The 22,078-nt window shown below is 45.3% G+C and overlaps 1 protein-coding gene across 1 annotated transcript; it reads left to right on the top strand.

Annotated features, from left to right (window-relative positions):
• Positions 1-294: 294 nt before the first annotated feature.
• Positions 295-2,845, top strand: LOC148687686 (uncharacterized). Its single transcript, XM_088671312.1, has 2 exons — positions 295-1,162; positions 2,064-2,845. The coding sequence occupies exons 1-2, from the start codon at positions 299-301 to the stop codon at positions 2,100-2,102; spliced, it is 903 nt and encodes a 300-aa protein (XP_088527438.1). The 5' UTR covers positions 295-298; the 3' UTR covers positions 2,103-2,845.
• Positions 2,846-22,078: the final 19,233 nt, after the last annotated feature.

The following is a 22,078-nucleotide window of genomic DNA, read 5'->3' as shown; positions in this document are numbered from 1 at the left end:
GGCCCACAGGTGTAGCCCTGAAGTAGCCAATCACGCAAGGCCCATTGTGTAAATAATGTATATAAGCAGATGGTTTTGGGAAAAGAGCCATTCGTCTTCTCTTCTCCTCCTTGATGACTATGAGCTGAATAAAGAGCATGAAATTCACTCTCGACTCCGAGTATATTTCACTGGCGACGAAGGTGGGATCCTGCTGAGCTGACCGCCACCACGCACTGCACCGCAGCACCGCCACCTGCTGCACTGCTGCATCGCACCGTGCATCCAGGCTTCAGCTCTAGGACCCAAGGAACCCAGAATGGCAACCGACAGCAGCTTCTCGCCATTCAAACCAGCATCAGGAGACTGGGAAGGGTACGCCGCCCGTTTCAACTTCCTCCTGCAAGCGAAAGAAGTCACCAACGATGCCATGAAGAGGGCGACATTCTTCAGCGTCTGTGGAGAGGAGACGTTTGAAATCGCCCGGGCTCTCCTTGCACCTAGAGATGTCGCTACCGTCTCTTACAAAACAATAATGGAACGGCTGAAGGAGCACTTCTCACCACAGCCCTCGGTGGTAGCTTGCCGAAATGCCTTCTACACAAAGCGGCAAGCCCCGGGGGAAACCATAACTGGGTTTGTGACCTCCCTCCGCCAAGCCGCCCGGTTATGCAACTTCTCAGAATTGGAGAACATGCTTCGTGACCGCCTCGTCGGTGGCCTGAGGGACGAGATGTTGCAACGACGCCTCTACGCCAAAAAAGACCTCACGTTCCAGATTGCTCTGGAGGAAGCCCTGGCAACCGAAGCCGCCGAGAGGTCAACGCAAGAGGCACGACCGGCCCCGCCATCCCAACCGAGGGTCTACCACGAAGACCTCACCGACGAATCCGAATCTGACAGGGAGGAAGTACACCGAGTACAGCGGCGCACTCAAGCAGCACACACACCACAGCAGCCTCGACGAGAAGGAGGGAACTGTGCAAGCTGCGGGGAGAACCACGAGAGGAGGACCTGTCGTTTCCGCAACGCAGAGTGCAGGCAGTGCAGAAAATTGGGACACATCGCCCGGGTGTGTCGGGCTCGACTCACCCGTCGACAAGCATCAGATGACCGACCCAGGAGCCCCAGGTCACACGGCACCATGCACCAAGGCAACTCAACGGAGATCACGGACTACCAGGTATTCCAGTTGCCCCATCCCAGCACAGAAAAAATTTATATAGAGGTACAGATAGAGGGAGCCCCATGCCGCATGGAGCTGGACACGGGTTCAACTCTATACATAATCTCGGCCCGAACATTAAGGGAACTGTGCCCTAATGGGGGTCCCAAACTAAGGCCGGCCCCATTCACCCTCCGGGACTTCCAGAAACGTAAGGTCCCTACTATGGGGGTGGGGACCTTCAGGGTGCAATATCGAGGGCGAAAGCAACAATTGGACTTGCTGGTAGTTAAGGGCCCCTACGTTAGCTTACTGGGACTGGCATGGTTTGGACCTCTGGGGCTAGCCGTTACCGGGGTGAACCGCACTAGCTTACAAGTGGACGTGGACGCCATATGCAAAGAGTTTCCAGGGGTTTTCGATGGGGCATTGGGACGATATACAGGACCCCCCATTGCCCTACAGCTAGACCCCGCTGTACGACCCATCAGGCACAAGGCCCGCCGGGTCCCGTTCGCCCTGAAACCCCGCATAGACGAGGAATTGGACCGGTTCGTGGAGCAAGGAGTGCTGGAGCCGGTGCCCAACGCCCCCTGGGAAACTCCAATTGTCACACCCGTCAAGCCTAACGGTTCGGTCCGCATCTGTGCAGACTACAAATGCACCATAAACAAGGCTCTCACGGCCCATGCATACCCAGTGCCAGTGGTCAGCCATGTCCTCGCCACCCTGGCTGGGTCAAAAATCTTTGGCAAACTGGACTTGGCCCAAGCGTATCAACAGTTGCCTGTGGACGAAGCCACAGCAGAGGCTCAGACGATTGTGACGCACAGAGGGGCATTCAGAGTAAAGCGGCTGCAATTTGGCGTTAGCGTGGCACCAGGCATATTCCAGAATCTAATGGACTCTCTCCTTAAAGGGATTCCTGGCGTCACCCCCTTCTTCGATGATGTACTGATCGCCGGGCCCACACCAGAGGAATTTGAGGACCGCCTCCGCTCCGTCCTGCACCGTTTCCAGACGGCGGGCCTCAAGGTGAAGCGGGAAAAGTGTTTACTGGGAGTGCCGCAGGTGGACTTTCTGGGATTTAAGGTGGACGCAGAAGGGGTCCATCCAACCGGTGACAAGGTACGGGCCATTTGTGAGGCCCCAGCGCCCAAGAGCAAGCCCGAACTTCAGTCATTCTTGGGACTATTGAACTTTTACCATGCCTTCCTTCCCCATAAGGCAGCGGTAGCGGAGCCCCTACACAGACTCCTAGATAAAAGGGCCCCTTGGGTGTGGGGCCAGCGACAAAGGGCCGCATTCCAGGCAGTCAAGGACTTGCTCGTCTCGAACTCGGTCTTAGCACACTTCGACGAGAGGCTGCCAGTGGTGCTGGCATGCGACGCCTCTCCCTATGGCATCGGCGCTGTCCTGGGACACCAACTCCCGGATGGAAGAGAGGTGCCGGTGGCATACTTCTCCCAGGCGCTTGCTGCAGCCGAACGAAACTACTCACAGATTGACAAGGAGGGTCTGGCAATCGTGAAGGGCGTAAAAAAATTCCATGATTTCTTGTACGGGCGGCCCTTTACCATAGTGACGGACCACAAGCCGTTGCTTGGCCTGTTTGCCCCTGAGAAGCAGACCCCCCAAGTGTTGTCTCCACGTGTCCTCAGGTGGTCAATTTTCCTTGCCGGCTACCAGTATGCACTAATCCACCGCCCTGGGAAGGCGATGGGCCACGCAGACGCCCTCAGCAGGCTACCACTACCAGAAACAGGCCCCGACCCAGCGCCTGCGCAAGAGGTTATGACCCTGGAGCTGCTTCCCGACCGACCCATTCAGGCACAAGAAGTTGCGCACCATTCCACAAAAGATAGGGTCATCTCCCGGGTCCTGGACTGGGTGTGGCGAGGATGGCCCAGCAGCAGCCCCGGGCCAGAATTCGCTGGCTACACAAACCGCAAACATGAACTGTCGGCCCACAAGGGGTGCCTGTTATGGGGAAGCAGGGTTGTTGTTCCCCAGCCCCTCCGCAAAAGGGTCCTCACAGCCCTACACGAGACACACCCAGGGGTAGTGAGGATGAAGGCCCTTGCCAGGAGTTATGTGTGGTGGCCGGGGATTGACAGAGAGATAGAGGCCTGGGTCCAACACTGCCAGACCTGCCAAGAATCCCGCCCGGATCCCCCAAGGGCCCCAGTCCAGCCCTGGGAGTCCGCCCGACATCCATGGTCACGCTTGCACGTGGACTTCGCTGGCCCCTTCCAGGGAAAAACATTCTTCATAGTGGTGGATTCCTACACCAAATGGCTGGAGGTCGCACTGGTACCATCCACTTCTACGGCGGCAGCCATCCGGGTACTACGTAAGCTGTTTGCGACCCACGGGCTCCCTGACACCCTCGTCTCGGACAATGGAACCGCATTCACGTCAGAGGAGTTCCAGACCTTCACAGCGCAGAACGCCATCCGCCACATCCGCTCAGCACCATTCCACCCTGCCACCAATGGCCAAGCGGAGCGCATGGTGCGGACCACCAAGGACAGCCTCCGCCGCATGACACAAGGGGACTGGGAATACCGCCTTGCCGCATTTCTTCTAGCACAGCACAGCACCCCAAGCACAACGACGGGCCGGAGCCCAGCTGAATTACTAATGGGCCGGCGCCTTGCAACTAGACTGGACCGACTTCACCCCGACAGAGCTCAGGATGAGGTAGTGGTGGGGAAAGGCAGGAACCCCCGGACATTTGTGGCCCAGGACCCAGTGTATGCAAAGAATTTTGGGGCAGGCCCAGCATGGGTACCCGCCACAGTCACCAAGGTGACCGGTCCCGTGTCGTACGAGGTACAAACGGAAGGGGGGCAATGTTGGCGCCGCCACTGCGACCAGCTACGGCGACGATTCCCAGGAGGAACCCGGGAGGAGAGCGGGACAGAGGGGTCCCAAGGGGACAGCAGGGCAGTGAGGCCTGTAGAGCGAGAGGGGTGGGCAGGGGAAGCAGAAGCAGTAGGCACAGAGGGGCGCCCCGAGGCTGGAAGGACACCGGAACCAGAGCTACAACCTAGTGGTTCAGTGGCGCCAGACCAGACAGCCCCGGCACAGCCAGCAGCCTCGGAACACGAGCCAGAACCAGAACCCCTGACCAAGGAACACCCCAGGCCACAACGCACACGGAGGCGGCCAGCAGACCTTGGGGACTACGAATGCAACTTCCCGGGCAGGACTGGAACTTAGAGGGGAGGGGTGTTATGTACTGAGCTGAATCCTAGAACAATAGGATTCAGAATCAGCGGGAGCTACCCAATCCAACTCCAGGTGGAAGTGAATCCGCAACCTGATTGGCCTGCTGGAGCAGCCAATCAGGCGGCTGGCAGAAGTGAATCTGCTACCTGATTGGCCTGTAGGAGCAGCCAATCAGGCTGCAGGCAGAAGTCAATCCACAATATAATTGGCCCACAGGTGTAGCCCTGAAGTAGCCAATCACGCAAGGCCCATTGTGTAAACAATGTATATAAGCAGATGGTTTTGGGAAAAGAGCCATTCGTCTTCTCTTCTCCTCCTTGATGACTATGAGCTGAATAAAGAGCATGAAATTCACTCTCGACTCCGAGTATATTTCAGTAATACAGATATAAAATCATTTGTCTCAATACACAACAGGAAGTGCCCAGACTGAGCTGCCTCTTATCCCTGCTCCACTTGAAATCTCTGTCATGTGCTATGGGTAGATCTCGAATGGCAACTCTCACTGAAATGTAGACCTTATGAAGTTGTAGGCCTATCATCAGGGTAAGCCCACCCAGCTTGCCCTGCCTCCCCCTCTTTGAAATCTTGTCGGAAGCTGCCTCACAACCCTGGTAAACGAAGCTTTGGCAGCAGGGAGAACAAGGGGCCAGCACTTTGCCATTTCACCTCAGGCAGTGAAACACGATTGTCCATACCTGGCCTATATACTTTATTATGTTCAGCACACTCACAAGATGGTTTCTGCTGCACGCTCCCCTCCACTCCTTGAGCTTTACCAGTCCATCATCAGCTACAAGAAGTAATGTAAAGGTAAAGAAAGGTAAAGGACCCCTGGACGGTTAAGTCCAGTCAAAGGCGACCAAGGGGTTGTGGCGTTCATCTCGCTTTCAGGCCAAGGGAGCTGGTGTTTGTCCACAGACAGCTTTCCGGGTCATGTGGCCAGCATGACTAAACCGCTTCTGGTGCAACGGAACACCATGACAGAAACCAGAGCGCACGGAAACATCATTTACCTTCCCACCACAGCAGTACCTATTTATCTACTTGCACTGGTATACTTTCGAACTGCTAGGTTGGCAGGAGGTGGGACAGAGCAACGGAAGCTCACTCTGTTGTTGGGATTCAAACCGCCGACGTTCTGATCAGCAAGCCCAAGAGGCTCAGTGGTTTAGACCACAGTGCCACTCTTTTGCAGTGATATAACTAGTCTTAAATGAACAGTCTCACCATATACTGTACTACAGTCTCACAAGATGTAGCTTCTTCTCCGGACTTCTTCCCTTGCTACTTTTTTTAAAAACGTCGGAAATTACCAGTGCCCCAAAATATGGAGCTGCAGTAACCATGTGACTAAGCCCAACAGCTGTGTAGTGTGTGTGTGTGTGTGTGTGTCTTGTAGCAGTTCTTGTCTTTTGATCAGCATTCTTTAGTTTATAATGTCCTTTCCCCCCCTTTAAAAATACTGAAACACTTGGTTGCAGGTCCACTTGTGAGTAACTCCATTCTTGCATGAGAGGTAGAAACACTTTCTGAAATTCCTCCCACCTTTTTTCAGCTCCCTTGTTTTTCACCCAAGGGAGCAAAGGCACAAGCGCCCTGGCTGCTGAAACACAGGATATTCATTTGTTGCCTTGTACTACTTCACAGTTTTGAGGGAGATAATTTTATTTTATTTTTACCCTAAATAAAAGCAATTTCATTTTGATCCTTGTTGTCACCCTCAGGATAGAGGCTTTCAGAGCCAATTGTTTAGTTTTCTCTGCTAACTTTGAAATGATGAATTTTAAATCCCAGCTCAGTCTTAAACCCTTTGTATTCGGATACAGCGATTCCAAGCACTCATAAAATGCATACTGTTAAAATAGCCCTCAATGGTGATTTTATTTACCGTTTGATCACTTCCCTTGTAACTACTGATTAATTCTTTCTAACCATTGTAACAGTTGTTGCCTACATTCAAAGTGGTTCCCCAAGGACAGCCGGAGAGAGCCAGAAAATCCAAAGGCAAGAGCGTGAAATGAAATATATGTTTGCCCTTTTATGTGCTGTAGCTGGATATCCAAAATTTATGCTTTAAGCTGTCACTTTAATCAGCAGCTAAAGCTTTTCTTTCTTTGTTTTTGAGCAGCCAAATAAACTCATACTGGTCACTGATTGGTAACACCACTATAATAGGTCACAGTGGTACAATAAGGCTTGCTAACTGATGGCGGCCTCCTTGATTACTGAGTAAGCAACATATACTGTACTTTGTAGGTAAATGAAACAGCTGCAGGGGTATGGCAAAGAACTGAAAATTAGGAAAATATATGCACCACTTCTGTGGTTTCTTGCCTCATATTCCCTCTTTTCCCATTTCCCCAATTGCTTGCACAGGTGGTCGGATTAATTAAATTGCCGCCATTCCTCGGTGCTCATATTACTTCTACAACTTGGACTGGAACAACTAGATTCAGTATATTCCCAACACGCTGAGTGAGTGGGAGCCTGCAGCAAAATGTGGCCATGCAGAATATTCCTGCTGAGGGTTCCAGCCTTCTAGCCATGTCCGTTCCCAGGACACTCCATTCCATTCTCCTGCCTCCTGGTTTCTTCTCGCCCTCCCAAGTCAATCAGCATTCCATGGCCATTGTGCCTGCTGATTATCCATGCATGCCCCCTCTCCTCCCCCTGTGTGCCCCCCCCCAATTTGGCTATGTAGTGGGTGACGATAACCCTGGAACAGTGAGGGGGGGGCAGTGGGGTTGTTTTGTCTGGCAAGTCAAAACGCTGGTCCTAATGTAACGATTGCATTAGCATGATGTTGACAATACCAAATGTAGACAATACCAACAAGAAATAAAAGTGGGAGGCATCTAAGGAAACCAGTGTGGCTGTATAAGGAGCTTACAGATGAGCTGAAAGGGCATGTATAAGAAATGGAAGAAAGGGGAAATCACAAAGGAGGAGTATAAACAAGTAGCCAACAGTTACAGGGAAAGCCAGGCTGACAAAAGCTCAGAATGAGCTCAGCCTTGCAAGAGAGGTTAAAAAGAATAAAAAGGGTTTATTTGGCTATGTCCGAAGTAAAAGGAAGAACAAGCAAGTGGTAGGTCCTCTGTGTGGGGAAAACCAGAGAAATGATGTTGGGTGGCAGAGAAAAGGCGGAACTACTCAACACCTACTTTGCCTCTGTCTTCACCCAAAAGGAAAGTGATGCCCAACCTAGTGATAACAGAATAAATGATGTAAGGAGGGAACTGCAGCCCAAGACAGGAAAAGAGGTAGTAAGGGAACCCCTGGCTACTTTAAATGAATTCAAATCTCCAGGGCCTGTTGAGCTGCATCCAAGGGTACTAAAGGAGCTTGCGGGTGTAATTTCAGAGCCTTTGTCTCATCTTTGAGAATTCTTGGAGAACACGTGAGGTCCCTACAGACCAGAGGCAGGAAAATGTTGTCCCCATCTTCAAAAAGGGGGGAAAGGAAGACTTGGGTAACTACCAACCAGTGAGCTTGACATTGATACCAGGAAAGGTCCTAGAACAGAAAATTCAACAGTCGGTCTGTGAGCATTTAGAAAATGATTCTGTGATTAATAAGATCCAGCATGGATTTCTCATAAATAAGTCATGCCAGACCAATCTGATTTCTTTCTTCTTCTTCTTTTTCCTTTTTTGATGGAATTACAAACTTGGTGGATCAGGGAAATGTTGTGGACATAGTGTGTCTTGATTTCAGTAAGGTGTTTGACAAAGTCCCCCATGATATTCTCACGAGGAAGCTGGTAAAATGTGGGTTGAACGAGGTAACAGGTGGATTTGTAGCTGGTTGACTGACCAAACCCAAAGAGTACTCATTAATGGTTGGTTCCTCGTCATCCTGAAAAAAAAGTGACAAGTGGGGTGCCGCAGGGTTCTGTCCTGGGCCCATTGCTGTTCAGTGTCTTTACAGTATTAGGTGAAGGAATTGAGGGGGTGTTCCTCAAATTTGCAGATGACACCAAACTGGGAGGGGTGGCTAATGCCGCAGAAGACAGAATCAGAATTCAAAATGACCTTAACAGATCGGAGAACTGGGCGCAAGCTAACAAAATGAATTTCAATAGGGACAAATGTAAGGTTCTGCACTCAGGCAGGGAGAACCAGATTCACAAAAATAGGATGGGAGACACCTGGCCTGCTAGCAGTACATGTGAAAAGGATCTAGGGCAGGCCTAGTCCCAAAACATCGGGAGGGCCGAGTTTGCCTATGCCTGATCTAGGGGTCTTGGTGGACCACAAACTTAATGTGAGTCAACAGTGTGATGCAGCAGCAAAAAAAGCTAATGCTATTCTAGGCTGCATCAACAGAAGTACAGTGTCCGGATCAAGGGAATTAATAGTACCACTCTATTATGCCTTAGTCAGACCACCCTTGGAATACCGTGTCCAATTCTGGGCACCACAATTTAATAATGATGTTGACAAGCTGAAACGTGTGCAGAGGAGGGCAACCAAGACGATCAAGGGTCTGGAAACAGCCTTATGAGGAACAGTTGAAGGAACTGGGTATGTTCAGCCTGGAAAAGAGGAGACTGAGAGGAGATATGATAGCCGTCTTCAAATATCTCAAGGGCTGTCTCATGGAGGAGGGAGCATGCTTGTTTTCTCCTGCTCTGGAGGGTAGGACTCAAACCAATGGCTTCAAGTTGCAAGAAAAGAGATTCCGACTAAACATTCGGAAAAACTTTGTGACAGCAGGAGCTGTTCAGCAGTGGAACAGACTCCCACGAGAGGTGGTGGACTCTCGTTCCTTGCAGGTTTTTAAACAGAGGTTGGATCTGTCATGGATGGTTTAGCTGGGATTCCTGTATTGCAGGGGGTTGAACTAGATGACCCTTGGGTCACCTCCAACTCTAGGATTCTATGACTCTATGGATTCCTCCCCTTTTCTGTTCTTCTGTAGTATGCTTTGCAAAACAGCCTTCAAAGAGACAAAAAAGTACAATTGTTTGTTTAGATGCTGATTTCTTAAATGGCACTTTAAAAATGCTAGCTTTTTTTTTTTTTGTTAACATTCTGCCCTGCATCACTAAGGACCTGAAAAATGGAAAACTAAAGTAAGGGAGACACCATGCCTATAGAGCATCTAGTAAAACTGCAAGGCATTTTTATGATGAGATTAATTTCAACTGCAGTTATGAGGGTTTTGTCCGCATTACGTGATTATGAGCCTGTTGGTGAATAGTTTAGACTTGTTTTTCTTTAACACTTAGAGTCACAGTTCTGTTAAGCACATTCACAATGACAGAGACAGTGACATATTTTGAAATTGTGCTTCCAATTAGTCATATCCAAAGACAAACTGCACAGCTTCTGCTGGTCTCACAATGGTCCTAATCTACTTCAGGAACTGGAAGAACCCCCCACCAAAGCTGGAATATGCACTGGTCTATAAAGGAGGGTCCATAGCTTGGTAGTAGAGCATCTGTTTCGCATTCAGAAGGTCACAGGTTCGATCCCTGGTATCCCCAGGTATGCCGAAGGAAGGCCCCTGTTTGAAATCCTGGGGAGTTGTAGGCAGCCCTGAACTAGGAATGGATGATTTAGTCAATTGCAGTTTCTCTCTGCTTCCCATTTTTCAATCTTAAATTCAGTTGCCCACATTTCCACATCAGTGTGCATTTTTAAAAAAAAAAAAAAACCCTAATGAAAATTCAGCAGCATTTCCATGTGAATTTCTCCTAGTTGCACATATATCTATGCTGAATATACAAATATTAGCAAAGCAATATTTGCAGTCTGACTCAGCCTAACACACCTTTCTGTATCCTTTGGAGTCAACCAACTTTGGGAATCAACCAGACCCCAAAGTCTGGGGCCATGTCAATATGTTCCAGTTCCACTCAGAAAGGAAGGAAAGGATGTTGTTGTTTCGGCACAATTGTTTAGTCAAAATATTATCTCCTTCCACTGCAGAAAACATTGGAAAATAAGGATAAAAATCTCAGCCTTAAAAACCCAATTGGGTAAATCAAAACTGTTCCCAACATAGCTTTAGATTGCCTGTAATAACACCATAGGATGTAACAGCTTGATACTATACCTTTTTTATTTCAAGCATTCTTCAGATGCAACCAATGACCATAGCCAGAAAAGGACTGTGAGCTGTTATCAGTGCTGGCTCACTTACTGGAGTTTGCAGCTCAAAACTGCAGATCTGTGGAATATGTGCAAGGTAGACAATTTAGAAAAGTTAGAAGGGGGAGAGAAATTGTTTGATTTAGAACAGTTTAGACACCTGAACTATTTGCAGAGTATATAAGGAGTGATTTATAGAGAAGAGGGAGTAGAAGATACAAGAAAGATTGCACACATTATAGCAAAGATTGCAACATACCCTACAGACATAACAGATTGAAAATGATCCAAATTAGAAATAACAGACAAAGCACCCTTGTTGCGATATTGATTTTTCTCTCTCCTTCAGATGTTTTTTGTTCTTTTATCCAAACTTCTGAGAGTTCTTTGCAGCTCCCATATCTATACATAGCAACACTGGTTTGCAGTCAGCTAAGCTATGACCAACTGAAATCCGTTGATTTCAGTGGGTCAACTCTGAGCATGGATTGGTCAGGTAAAACCCATAGAAGTAACCAGAAGTGGGTGAATAGGTGAGGCAGAGCTGCTCTTCTAGCTTTCCAGCAAGTGAGGTGCTGTAGCTTACCTAGCTAGACAGGGAGGAAGCTGTGAAGTTAGGACAGGGAAACGCAGGAGTGCTGGGCTGTCTTCACACTGATCTCTTCGCTACCTTGTCCCTCTCCCTTCCAGTAAGCAACAGTGATCCAATTACCAGGAGGCTAGTATAACGGCTCCGCCCCACCCACCAATCTGCTTTTAGTCTTAACGCAACTAGTCCATTAAGAAATTTCATATATAACATCAATTGACTAGTCCCGCTAGCTGACTTCTGTTAGTGCAGTGGGCCTTTGCACCCCTTTCCTCTCCCTCCCCCATGCTCCCTGAAATTGGTCCTGGGTGGGTCAGAAGAACCCGATGAGCAGCATGTGGGGGAATGGGAAGGGAAATATTTCCACCTGGAATGCTGAAAAGCTTACACTGATAGAACAATTGCCATAGTTTTCAGTGTAGCTGAAATCCTCCCATTGATTTTATAGGGGCAGAGATATGCATGACTAGCTAATTATTTCAAGTGTACAACACACAACTTTTTAGAAGATGTCTTTGCAACTGTCTGAATGTAAAGGCCTGGCAGGCTGGCAGAAATAAGTCATGCCTTCTCCTTCAGCCTCTGTAACATTATTTAGAAAACCACCAAGCATCTGATTCTGCTTCAAAATATATTCATTGGAAGTGTACTGTAAACACCATAAAACCTATAAACACGCCTCCAAGTATAATACAGCGAAGGCCACCTCAGGTACATTTCTGCTTAATGGTGTCTCTAAAGCAAACTGCTGCATGTTTGTGAGAACCACCAGCAGCTCCTTAGAATCATATTTTGGGGATGCGTTTGCAAAGATTACTAGTCCACTGAAAGTTTTACCTATGAATATTTTCTTGGAAAGAGGTCCTACTTTGTTCATCAAGCCTTACAGGTAAGTGTCCTTAGGACTGTAGCTTTAGTCTGATCCTACCCATAGTAGGACGCGGGTGGGCCACAGAGCCTAGGGCTTGCCGATCAGAAAGTCGGCAGTTCGAATCCCCGGGTTGAGGTGAGCTCCTGTTGCTTGGTCCCAGCTCCTGGCCAACCTAGCAGTTTGAAAACATGTCAAAGTGCAAGTAGATAAATAGGTACCGCTACAGCGGGAAGGTAAACGGCGTTTCCGTGTGTTGCTCTGGTTCGCCAGAAGCGGCTTTGTCATGCTGGCCACATGACCTAAATGGCCTCGGTCCAGTATATCTGAAGGAGCATCTCCACCTCCATCGTTTTGCCCGGACACTGAGGTCCAGCACCGAGGGCCTTCTGGCGGTTCCCTCATTGCGAGAAGCCAAGTTGCAGGGAACTAGGCAGAGGGCCTTCTCAGTAGTGGCACCCGCCCTGTGGAACACCCTCCCACCAGATGTCAAAGAGAAAAACAACTACCAGACTTTTAGAAGACATCTGAAGGCAGCCCTGTTTAGGGGAGGCCTTTAATGTTTAATAAATTACTGTGTTTTATTTTTCTGTTGGAAGCCGCCCAGAGTGGCTGGGGAAACCCAGCCAGATGGGCAGTGTATAAATAAATTATTATTACTATTACTATTACTATTACTCTTACTATTACTATTATTACCTGGAAGCTGTATGCTGGCTCCCTCAGCCAATAACGCGAGATGAGCGCCGCAACCCCAGAGTCGGTCATGACTGGACCTAATGATCAGGGGTCCCTTTACCTTTACCTTTACCTTTACCCATAGTTACTGAGAGGTTAAGTTCCAGTGGGTTAAATGGATTTCCATGTCTGGGGGAATGTGGTGGCTGAGGTTCTTGCAGAGCCACAGCCACATCTCACATTATCTGATATGAAATAAAAAAATTCCTTCAGTAGCAGCTTAAAGACCAACTAAGTTTATATTTTGGTATGAGCTTTCGTGTGCATGCACACTTCTTCAGATACACTAGAAACAGAAGTGTCAGACCCTATATATATACAGAGGGTGGTGGGGGGGTGGGAATGGGAGATGGGCTGATGGGAGTGGTAAACCTGTGGATGGGTGTTAATGGCTGCTGATGGCTGCTACTGAAGGAATTTTTTTATTTTGCTTCGACTCAGACCAACACGGCTACCTACCTGTATCTGATATGAGTGCACAAACATAAAAAGAGCCTTGCTGGTCCAGGCCAAAGGCCTGCCTAGTCCAGCATCCTATCCTAATGTTGGCCACCCAGATGTCTATGGGAAGCCCACAAGCAGGACATACAAAGGCATTCTCCTCACTTTTGTGATTGCCAGCAACTCTCTCCACTTTTGTAATTCCAACAGTTTTGGGGTAACCCCAATGCATTCATTCACAAACGATGCACACCCCAGCTGGGATGGGTCTTCGTTGGGGGTGGGGCTGACGATGTGGGAATTAGGATGGGGAAAGGCAGGGTTAAAATAGTGGCTTGAACTAATACGGTAACTCTGTGCATCAATGATTCTAATAATTTTCCCTCTGACTTTCCACCTGCCCAAGCTGCATATTACTTGCTGGTTCAAGGCTTCTGCTAATGCCCGAGAAGAGGAAGCTGTTGACTAATGTGCAACAATCAAAATAAATGCCTAATGAACCTTGAAATGAGCCTGCCTACTGGAAACTGTCCCCATACCTGAAAATATACCCCTATAGTTCACACGCCAGTGCCTACTGCATATAGAATAGAAATGGCTACTGTGCCGCTAATATAAATAACCAATGCTGGAGGAGATCTCCAGTGAAATGAATTCGAAAATTAGGCTGTAAAATTAGATTGGCTTTAATATCTCAATGAAGTTTAAATTATTATTATCTGGCAGGCTTGGTGGAAATTGAGCCTGTCTGCTAGGTATTGCCCTGAGGCAGATTAAAGTGAACTGCAATAGCCTGAAGAGAGATCATAGAATCATCAAGTCATTGGTTTGGAAAGGACCAAAGGTCTCCTGGTACCAAATGCAGAACTATATATCTGCCTACCAACCATTCTCTTCTTTGCACTGACCAGCCCATACAATCCAGATGGAAAAAGCATAGAGGTTGTATTCCAGTAGACAATATAGACAACACACCATATCCAGGTGCTGTTGGCCCATATCTCCTACCATTCTTGACCAATGGCTGCCTAGGGTTAATTGTGTCCAACAACATCTGGAGGGGCTATCCCTCATATACACTGTGGGAAAGTGCCTGCAGAACACGTAGCACCAGATCACAAAAGAACCAAGCCATGCTTTCTCATGCTACAAACACACAGAGATTAAGCAACAGATAGCATTCTCCATCCTTACAGTTGAGGGCAGAGGAGAAAGCAATGGAATTAATGTTAGAGGCATTCTAGGGTTGTAATGTCCATGGACACAAAACTGTGGGCCTAGAAGGTCATAATATTGAAGAGATTAGCAAAATCGCCAAATTTCATTATTTCTTGGTTTAAAGACAAATCTCAGTGATTGGTATAGCTCCCCTCAGATACAGGATTATTCACTGTAAGAGGCTGAAAGTTTCTGTGAGCAGGCTTTTCAGTCTTATTTGTAGCATGTATGTCTGATTGTGGCCCATAGAAGACAATTCATTTGGTAGCAGATATTATTGCTGTTCCCATTTGTGATGGGCCGATGTCCAGATTTCTTCTTCATTAGCTGACATGCATCACTCCTAACTTGAAGGCAAAATATCTGGAGGCAAAAGAATCGATCAGTTGGCTTGCATGTTGAGTTCTTGCACAGATGTTGTCCTGACATATAATAAGCTGAAACAACAACAAAAGGCACAGCCTAGTTTAATTGAACCACATGTTTACTGCAATGCCTTATAGATGGGGCTGCTATTGAAGACAACTTGAGAGCTTCGACTAGTGCAAAATATGGCTGTCAGAATTTTTATTGATATGGCCAGTTGTATGCAGTTGTATATAGCATTTTTTAAAAAACTCTATTTCACTATTCATTTCTGATACCTTCAAAGCCCTAAATGACCTGAAGGAGCATCTATCTCTTCACATACCAACCTGCCCATAATTCGTATGAGGCCATTCTCTAGGGATCTTCCCTATCAGAGATACATTATTTATCTACAGTGGAAAGGGCCTTTTCAGCAGGGGCGCCCCGGTTTGGGAACATACTCCCCAAAGATGCTCAATTAGACCCTAGGCTAAATCTAAGTTACCACGAATTTGTATAACACTCTGAATCTCTGTGAGCTTCTGGTGTTCATCACCACCATATAATTATTTTTAAAAGCAGAGGTTTAGATGAAGAGTGACAAATAGCCCTCAAACCAAAGCATGTTTGCTGCTGCTTTCATTTTGGGGGTGGGAAGCTTTCTAAACTGCTTCTCTTGTTCCTGTTGCATTTTTGCATGGTGACATGGTGTGGGGGACAGGTTGGTGGCTGGTCCCAACAATTTAGCTTACATGAAGGTATCCAGCCTCCTGCATTATGCTGCTAACATTTGAATTTACTTCCTTGATGCTTCCTTTCCTTTTCTGTTTTGAGATGTGGCTTTCTTTAAAATAAAAAATAAAAAGTTCTGGGAAAGTGAAATTCCCTTTTTTTTCTTTTTATTATTATTAAAATATTTTATTAACATATAGAACACATACATTTACATTTACACAGTACATATACACAGCACAACACCTTATTTTCATAACATAAAGCATACCTACATTATGCTATATTATACCTACCTATACGAATTTCCCCTTTTCATAGCAGCATAATATCAGCATTATTAATTCAGGAAGAATGCTGGCCAAGTTCTAAGAAAGCAGTGCAGCACGCAAGGCACATTAAGAAATTACAGAACGAAAGCAAGAATTTTAACCCTACAGTCTTCTGCAATGTTTCCAAAGTCTGAGCCAGTGCATACTTAGTCAGAAGTAAGTCCTTCTGAATTCAGTGGGACTTACTCCAAGCACGTGTGCATAGAATTGCAGCCTTACAGTGCAATCTTATGACTACTCAGAAGTTTGAGAGGGGGGTGGGCTTATCCCAGGTAAAGTGGGGGTAGGCATTGCAGCCTTAAGTGTGCATTAGATAATAAAAAGTTGCTTATAAGAGTTGTCTGTTTCTCCATTGCTTGTAGTAATCCACCATTAACCAGATACTGTCTATTCATGCCAAGTGTTTCCAGCCTATTGCTTTCATCTAGAAAAAGCTCTTTGAGAGGCCAGTGAGCAGGTGAATAGCCCAACAGCTACGCAAGACCATATGAAGGCTGAAATCTTAATTGCCCATTATTATTGTAGCTGGTTTCATTTTCTAGGCTGTCTTTGCAAAAAGAAGAAAAGGAGCTTACCAGTAGTGTTGGGATGGAAAAGCCTAGAATAATTAACCATTGTTGCACAGAGAAAATTTAGGAAGAACTCTTTGATGTAGCAAAGACGTTATGCCCAGATTCAGGAAATAATAGCAACTAAAACAATGGGCATTAATATATACTCTTCTAAGCACCAACACTGATATTATACAGAGCTGACAAAGTTGCCAAGGAGTTGTGAGTCCTTCCAAGACATTTTTCAAGTAATTCTGGTGTGTCCCTAATTAGATTTGGAAAAGAAGTAAGCTAATTTACTCAAGATATTCTTTTTCTTGCATACGAAGACACCTGTAAATTATGTTCTAATGTGATTATGTGTGCTTGTGAGAATGCACTCGGATTCTGCAAAATAAAAAATAATTAAAGAATTCAGTATGCAAGGCCGAAGACACCTTGATCTAGTCACTACTTTAGCAGTGTGATCACTAGATCAGCATTATTATCCTAGGTGCACAGAGGAGGAGTCCTAAGACTGAGAGAACAGTGGCTTCCTAGCGAAATCATGGAGGAGGTGACATTTGAACCAGGGACATCCAGGCTCACAGCTCACATTCTCAATCATTACAGTGCACCAGCTTACACACAGAGATATGTCCTTCAGAATTCTTCATTTCAAACTCATATTCTTGGTTTAGAAAGGAGGAAATGGAAAATCATGATATACTGTGTGAGCTTTTTTATTTTTCTCTGCACTCTATCTTGTTGTCCCCAGTGACTTTTCATAACAGCAAATGTTTTCCTCCTCATGTTGCTGTTATTTCACATTTTGAAAAGCCTTTTCTCCATTACAACCCTTCAGGGCATATTCAGGTTTGCAATGAAGGCAGCAAGGCTTTCATTTGAATGGTATAAATCTTGTGAGTTTGGGAAGAGTCTGCTTGCCGGGTGGTGGGTTTTTGCTGGTGAATGGTTTACTCATGGGGAAGATATACACTGTGCTGAACTCCTTTTCTTCTAGCCCCACCCCCTGTTGTGTTTTAGCATCTCTGCGGTACTTGAAGATGCTATTTCTTTAATCGCCCTCTCTTTGGTTGAGAAGCAATGGTGTGTTTCAAGATCAAAGTTCTCATATAAGTCTCTCCTGAGATCCCATCAGTAAACAAAAAGATTCTTTCTTCTTTTCTTTGTGGGCATTGTTCTACAATGCAAGAGATTGACTTCTTTTTGAAAACAGAACTTTATAGGAAAGCCTCTTGTCTACACAGTTTGTACAGAAAAGTATGTAACCTTTTCTTTCTCCACAGTGTCGTAAGACTTCTATCAGGAAGACAATTAATGTGAAAAATGAATGTTTTATACACTAAGAAATGAGAGACTCTTTGAATATCAGCCTCATTAAATTCTCATTATTTACAGATGAATCAGTTCGAATTACCCTTGTAATTTTTTTCTGCTTTTCTGTTTCTTCCATTATTCTTATCAGCAACATTTTTTTGTCACTTTGAGTGCCCAAATTTATACAAAGTATTTAATTATTTTGACAGTTTATAGCAAAAATATATGCGTGGAATGGAACGTGGGTTGGTTCATATATCCCATTAACTGAGTAGCAAGGGGGAAACAAAGCAAAACAAAAGCTAAGGAAATGAAATGAAGGACAGAATTGGGAGTTTTGGAAGAATGGGTACAAATAATTTATCAAATTAAGGGGAATTACCAGCCAAAGGAATGTTACTTGCATTGTCCTTAATTATTGTTCTAGATGAAGCTAGGCAAAGAATGTCTACCACTCGGATGAAAAGCTTGTTGCCTTCTTTGTAAACCTAAACATGCCCTGAAGGCTTGTAATGAAGAAAAAGTGCATTGTTGATTGGTTTTTAGTTTTATAAGGCTGAATCGTTACAAAGAAAAATGTGCACATCTATTATTATTTTTGGTGTAGAAAAATGGTTGTGCCTTGTACAGCTACATTTCAGCTGCTTGTGCTGATAAGGCTATATCGGTTAACTTATGGAAGACCAAGCTCCAAATCATTGTAGCAATTAAGCAGAAAAATACCCCCCCCCAACATGCTTCTGCTGTTAAATATGCGAATGGAATATTCAGGATCCATTATTCAACTGCTGACATCCAAATAGTATGGCTGTTTGACATTAGATAACTGTCAGTGTTGGGGCTATGACATTTGATATTTGATTATCTGACAGTTTTGGAAAATTGATGCACTATGGTATTTTCTCCAGTGGTACCTCGGGTCACAGATGCTTCGGGTTACATGTTTTCAGGTTGCGTACCGCAGGAAACCCGGAAGTACCAGAAAGGGTTACTTCCAGGTTTCGCTGCTTGCGCATGCACAGAAGTGTAAATCGCGCTTCGCTCATGCGCAGAAGCACCAAATCGTGTCACGCGCATGCTCAGACACGGCGCTGCGGGATATGAACGCTGCGGGTTGCGGACGTGCCTCTGTCACGGATTACGTCCGCAACCTGAGGTTCCACTGTATTATTATTTGAAAGTTGTTACTTGGTCTCTTGCAGTGTTTCAGAGATCACTCATTGAGTCAAGGTGAGCCCAGGCAGAGGAAAAAATGAAACATGCCTCCTATTTATCTCACCATCCTGTAACTCAGTGTTTCCCAAAACACTGGATTTCCTGTATCAAGTAGAGCAGGCACGTCCAACTCCCTAGAGACTGCGATCTACTCCCAGTATAAAACAAATGGCAGTGATCTACCCATAGTCATTGGAGGGTGGGAAGCCAAAGTTGTCGAGCTTTTTTAAAGCTTTTCTTAGGGGAGACCAAAGTTTTTGAGCTTTTGGGGGGGGGGCAAAGATTGACCTGATGGACATCACTGAAGCAGTGGGTTCAACAAATGGTTAACAGCCCCTCTCCAGCTCTATGAATAGCTGTATCTACCGGTAGTAGTGGTTCATGTGATGGGGTAGAGTTGTGGAGCTGTGCCCTGACAGCGGCATCACTGCATCTTACCTGAATGGGGTTGGGATGGGGCAGTGGCGAGGTCAGGGCTTTAAGGATAAACCAGCGAGAGCACGAGATTTGGCCCTTCTAGTTTGTCTGTGCAGCTTCAACCCTGCCACTATTCTTCTCCACTCAAGTCCTTGCATTGTATCTTCTCCTTCACATGGGACACCACTGGCTGTATCTGACCTGGCCTGGGCATGTACAACTCTAGAGTCTGCTGAGGCCATGTGAGAAACTCATGTTTTTGCCAGCTTGAGATCTGGGCCTTGATCTCTCCCCATTGCCACAGGTGCACTGGTTTGACATAAGATTTAAATGTCTTATTTCACATTGGCCTCGCTTGCGTTTATATCCAGTTTTCTTAGCACCACAAGGGGAAAAGGAATCAGAAGCTCCTCCGGCTCATTACAACATATAACGCTATCATAACAATATTCAAATATTATTTTATTCCCGCATTATTAATAATCTATATTAAGTTTCCATTCTCCCCATACAATCGTCTGCCCCTGCAATGAATTTTATGTATACGTTTTGCAGCACTAAAAAATAATAATGAACCCATTGAGATGCTACAGTGAAATAAGATTATACTCCCTAAATGGAAAATATGTAATAGACATTTGAAATATAGGAAAATAAATATAATTAGGAAAAGTAGTTTGGCGAACAATTAATGCTATCCATAATTACAATATGCAAACAAAGAAATCATGAGGGAACAATTGTGCAATAATGAGATTTTAGGTACTGATTGCAAATTCTTCTCTGAAATAGGAAGAAAGTAGCTTTCATAAATAAAAATGGGTTAGAGAGAGGGATAAAAACTTATTCAATAACTTTAGAAATGTTTGCATCATTTGGTGTTATAGCCACGATGCACATACTAAAGTAACAACAAAGTTTCAGAACCAAGATTTTCCTCCCCCCCCCCAAAAAAAAGCAGACATCTCATTTTGCATAACAAAGACACGATCGAGGCAAAATGATGAAGGCTACAACCCTATGGCCCCTGGGAGAAGGATCTTCAACATCAGGGATGGAAGTCAGATGCGGAGTCCTCCCTTCCCACTGTTACCAGATTGGGAACAAGCTAGGGCAGGACTGGGAAGCAACTTAGATTCAAATTTGCTCCGACTCTGAAAATCTCCAACATCTAGAGACACACAGTTTCCCCATCACTGGTTTAAATGACAATCTGAACCTAAGTCTATATATAGTGATTTTTCTTTTTTCTTCATCTACCAAGCAAACAGTATATTATGCAGAGAGAAAAGAATACCTGATAGATAGAACTGACAACAGAGGGAGCAGGGACACAAAGGAGAATTTTAGACTGCAATCCCAAAGAGTCTTACGAGGGAGTAAACTCCATGGGAGACAATGAGATCTTACAGCCCCTCCAAGTGTCCCTATTTTCCAGAGACAGTCCCGGATTTACAGAACCCGTTGTGGTTTCTGATTTGATTTCCTTAGGACACCCCTATTTTCATCGGAGGAATGTTGGAGGATATTTATATATGAACATGAATATAAGAAAGGCCTGCTGGATCAGGCCAATGGCCCATCTGGTTTAGCACCCTGTCCTCACAGTGGCCAACCAGATGCCTGTAGGAAACATGATATCAGGACCCAAGCAAATGAGCCATCCAGCAACTGTTATTCAGAAGCATTACTGCCTCCAATCATGGGGGCACAGCATAGTCACCACGGCTAGTAGCCATGCATAGGATTGTAATTCTATTTTTAATTATTATTTTCATTCATACATACATACATACTTTTCAAGTTCATACATTTCACTAATTTTACACATTTCACTAATTTTACAATCATTTTGACCAGAGCTTTTGGGGGGGGCACGCAGGGGTACACATACCCCTAAACATTTTGTGAATCTAAGTTTGGCCTCCTTGAGGGGCAGTATTTCAATATGCATAGGAAAATGAGAGTACCGCTAAACATTTTTTAAAGAAAAAAGCACTGATTTTGACATTTCAAAACTTGACTTCCTTCCCCTTCTTTCTGTCATTCCTTAAATTTGTTTTTAATATCTTCTGCATATCCAAATTAACTTAATCTGCTCATTTATTCTTTTTTATAATCTATTTTTATTAATTTTCCAATTAAAACACGATTATATCACATTCATTATTTCAAATTATACAAATACATATCAATTAAACCGAATCATATAATATTTTCTGGAGTTCCCATGCTTCAAAAATTTGGGGATTCCTCGCACCCGTCTACTGCCGTCTTTTTCTAAAGTCCAAATCTTCTCTCAAAATCCAAAATAATCCCGATCATTCCCCACCAGTCACTAAAATATTTTCTTCTTTCATCCGATTTTTTCACAGCTGCTGAAATAAGTATCAAACGAGAGGTCACATATATTCTTTCTCCTGTGTGAGTTTTAATCGTCCTGCCCCCCCCCATATATCTTCTGTCTGGAATGTCCTGTTGCGTCAGCCTTTCAACACGGAGAAGCGCCATCTTAAAAAGCTTAGATCACTTTCGCTTTCTTAAGCTTTTTATTTTTTAAACCACCGATCTTTGTAGAATTTACAGCTTTTTCAGGCAAAGAAACAGCAGTCACCTTATGTATAGACTCTTGATAAGTTTGTGGCTCTCCTTGCCCTGTAGCTGAACTTAGCTTCGGATCGCTGTTCAAATTCAAAGTGCGTCACAACCATAAATCCACCGAACGCATTCCAGGGACTCCGACCGTCCAGTTAAAGGGGGGCCTCTCTCTTCAGTAGTTTTACAACTTCAAAGGATATGCTCAGTAGAATAGTTTATAGTTCATTACTCA

This window comes from Zootoca vivipara, chromosome 1 (genome assembly GCF_965207765.1).
Source record: "Zootoca vivipara chromosome 1, rZooViv2.hap1.1, whole genome shotgun sequence".
NCBI lineage: Eukaryota > Metazoa > Chordata > Lepidosauria > Squamata > Lacertidae > Zootoca > Zootoca vivipara.
Note: the sequence above shows the minus strand (reverse complement) of the source record. Positions and strands in the feature narration are given on the sequence as shown.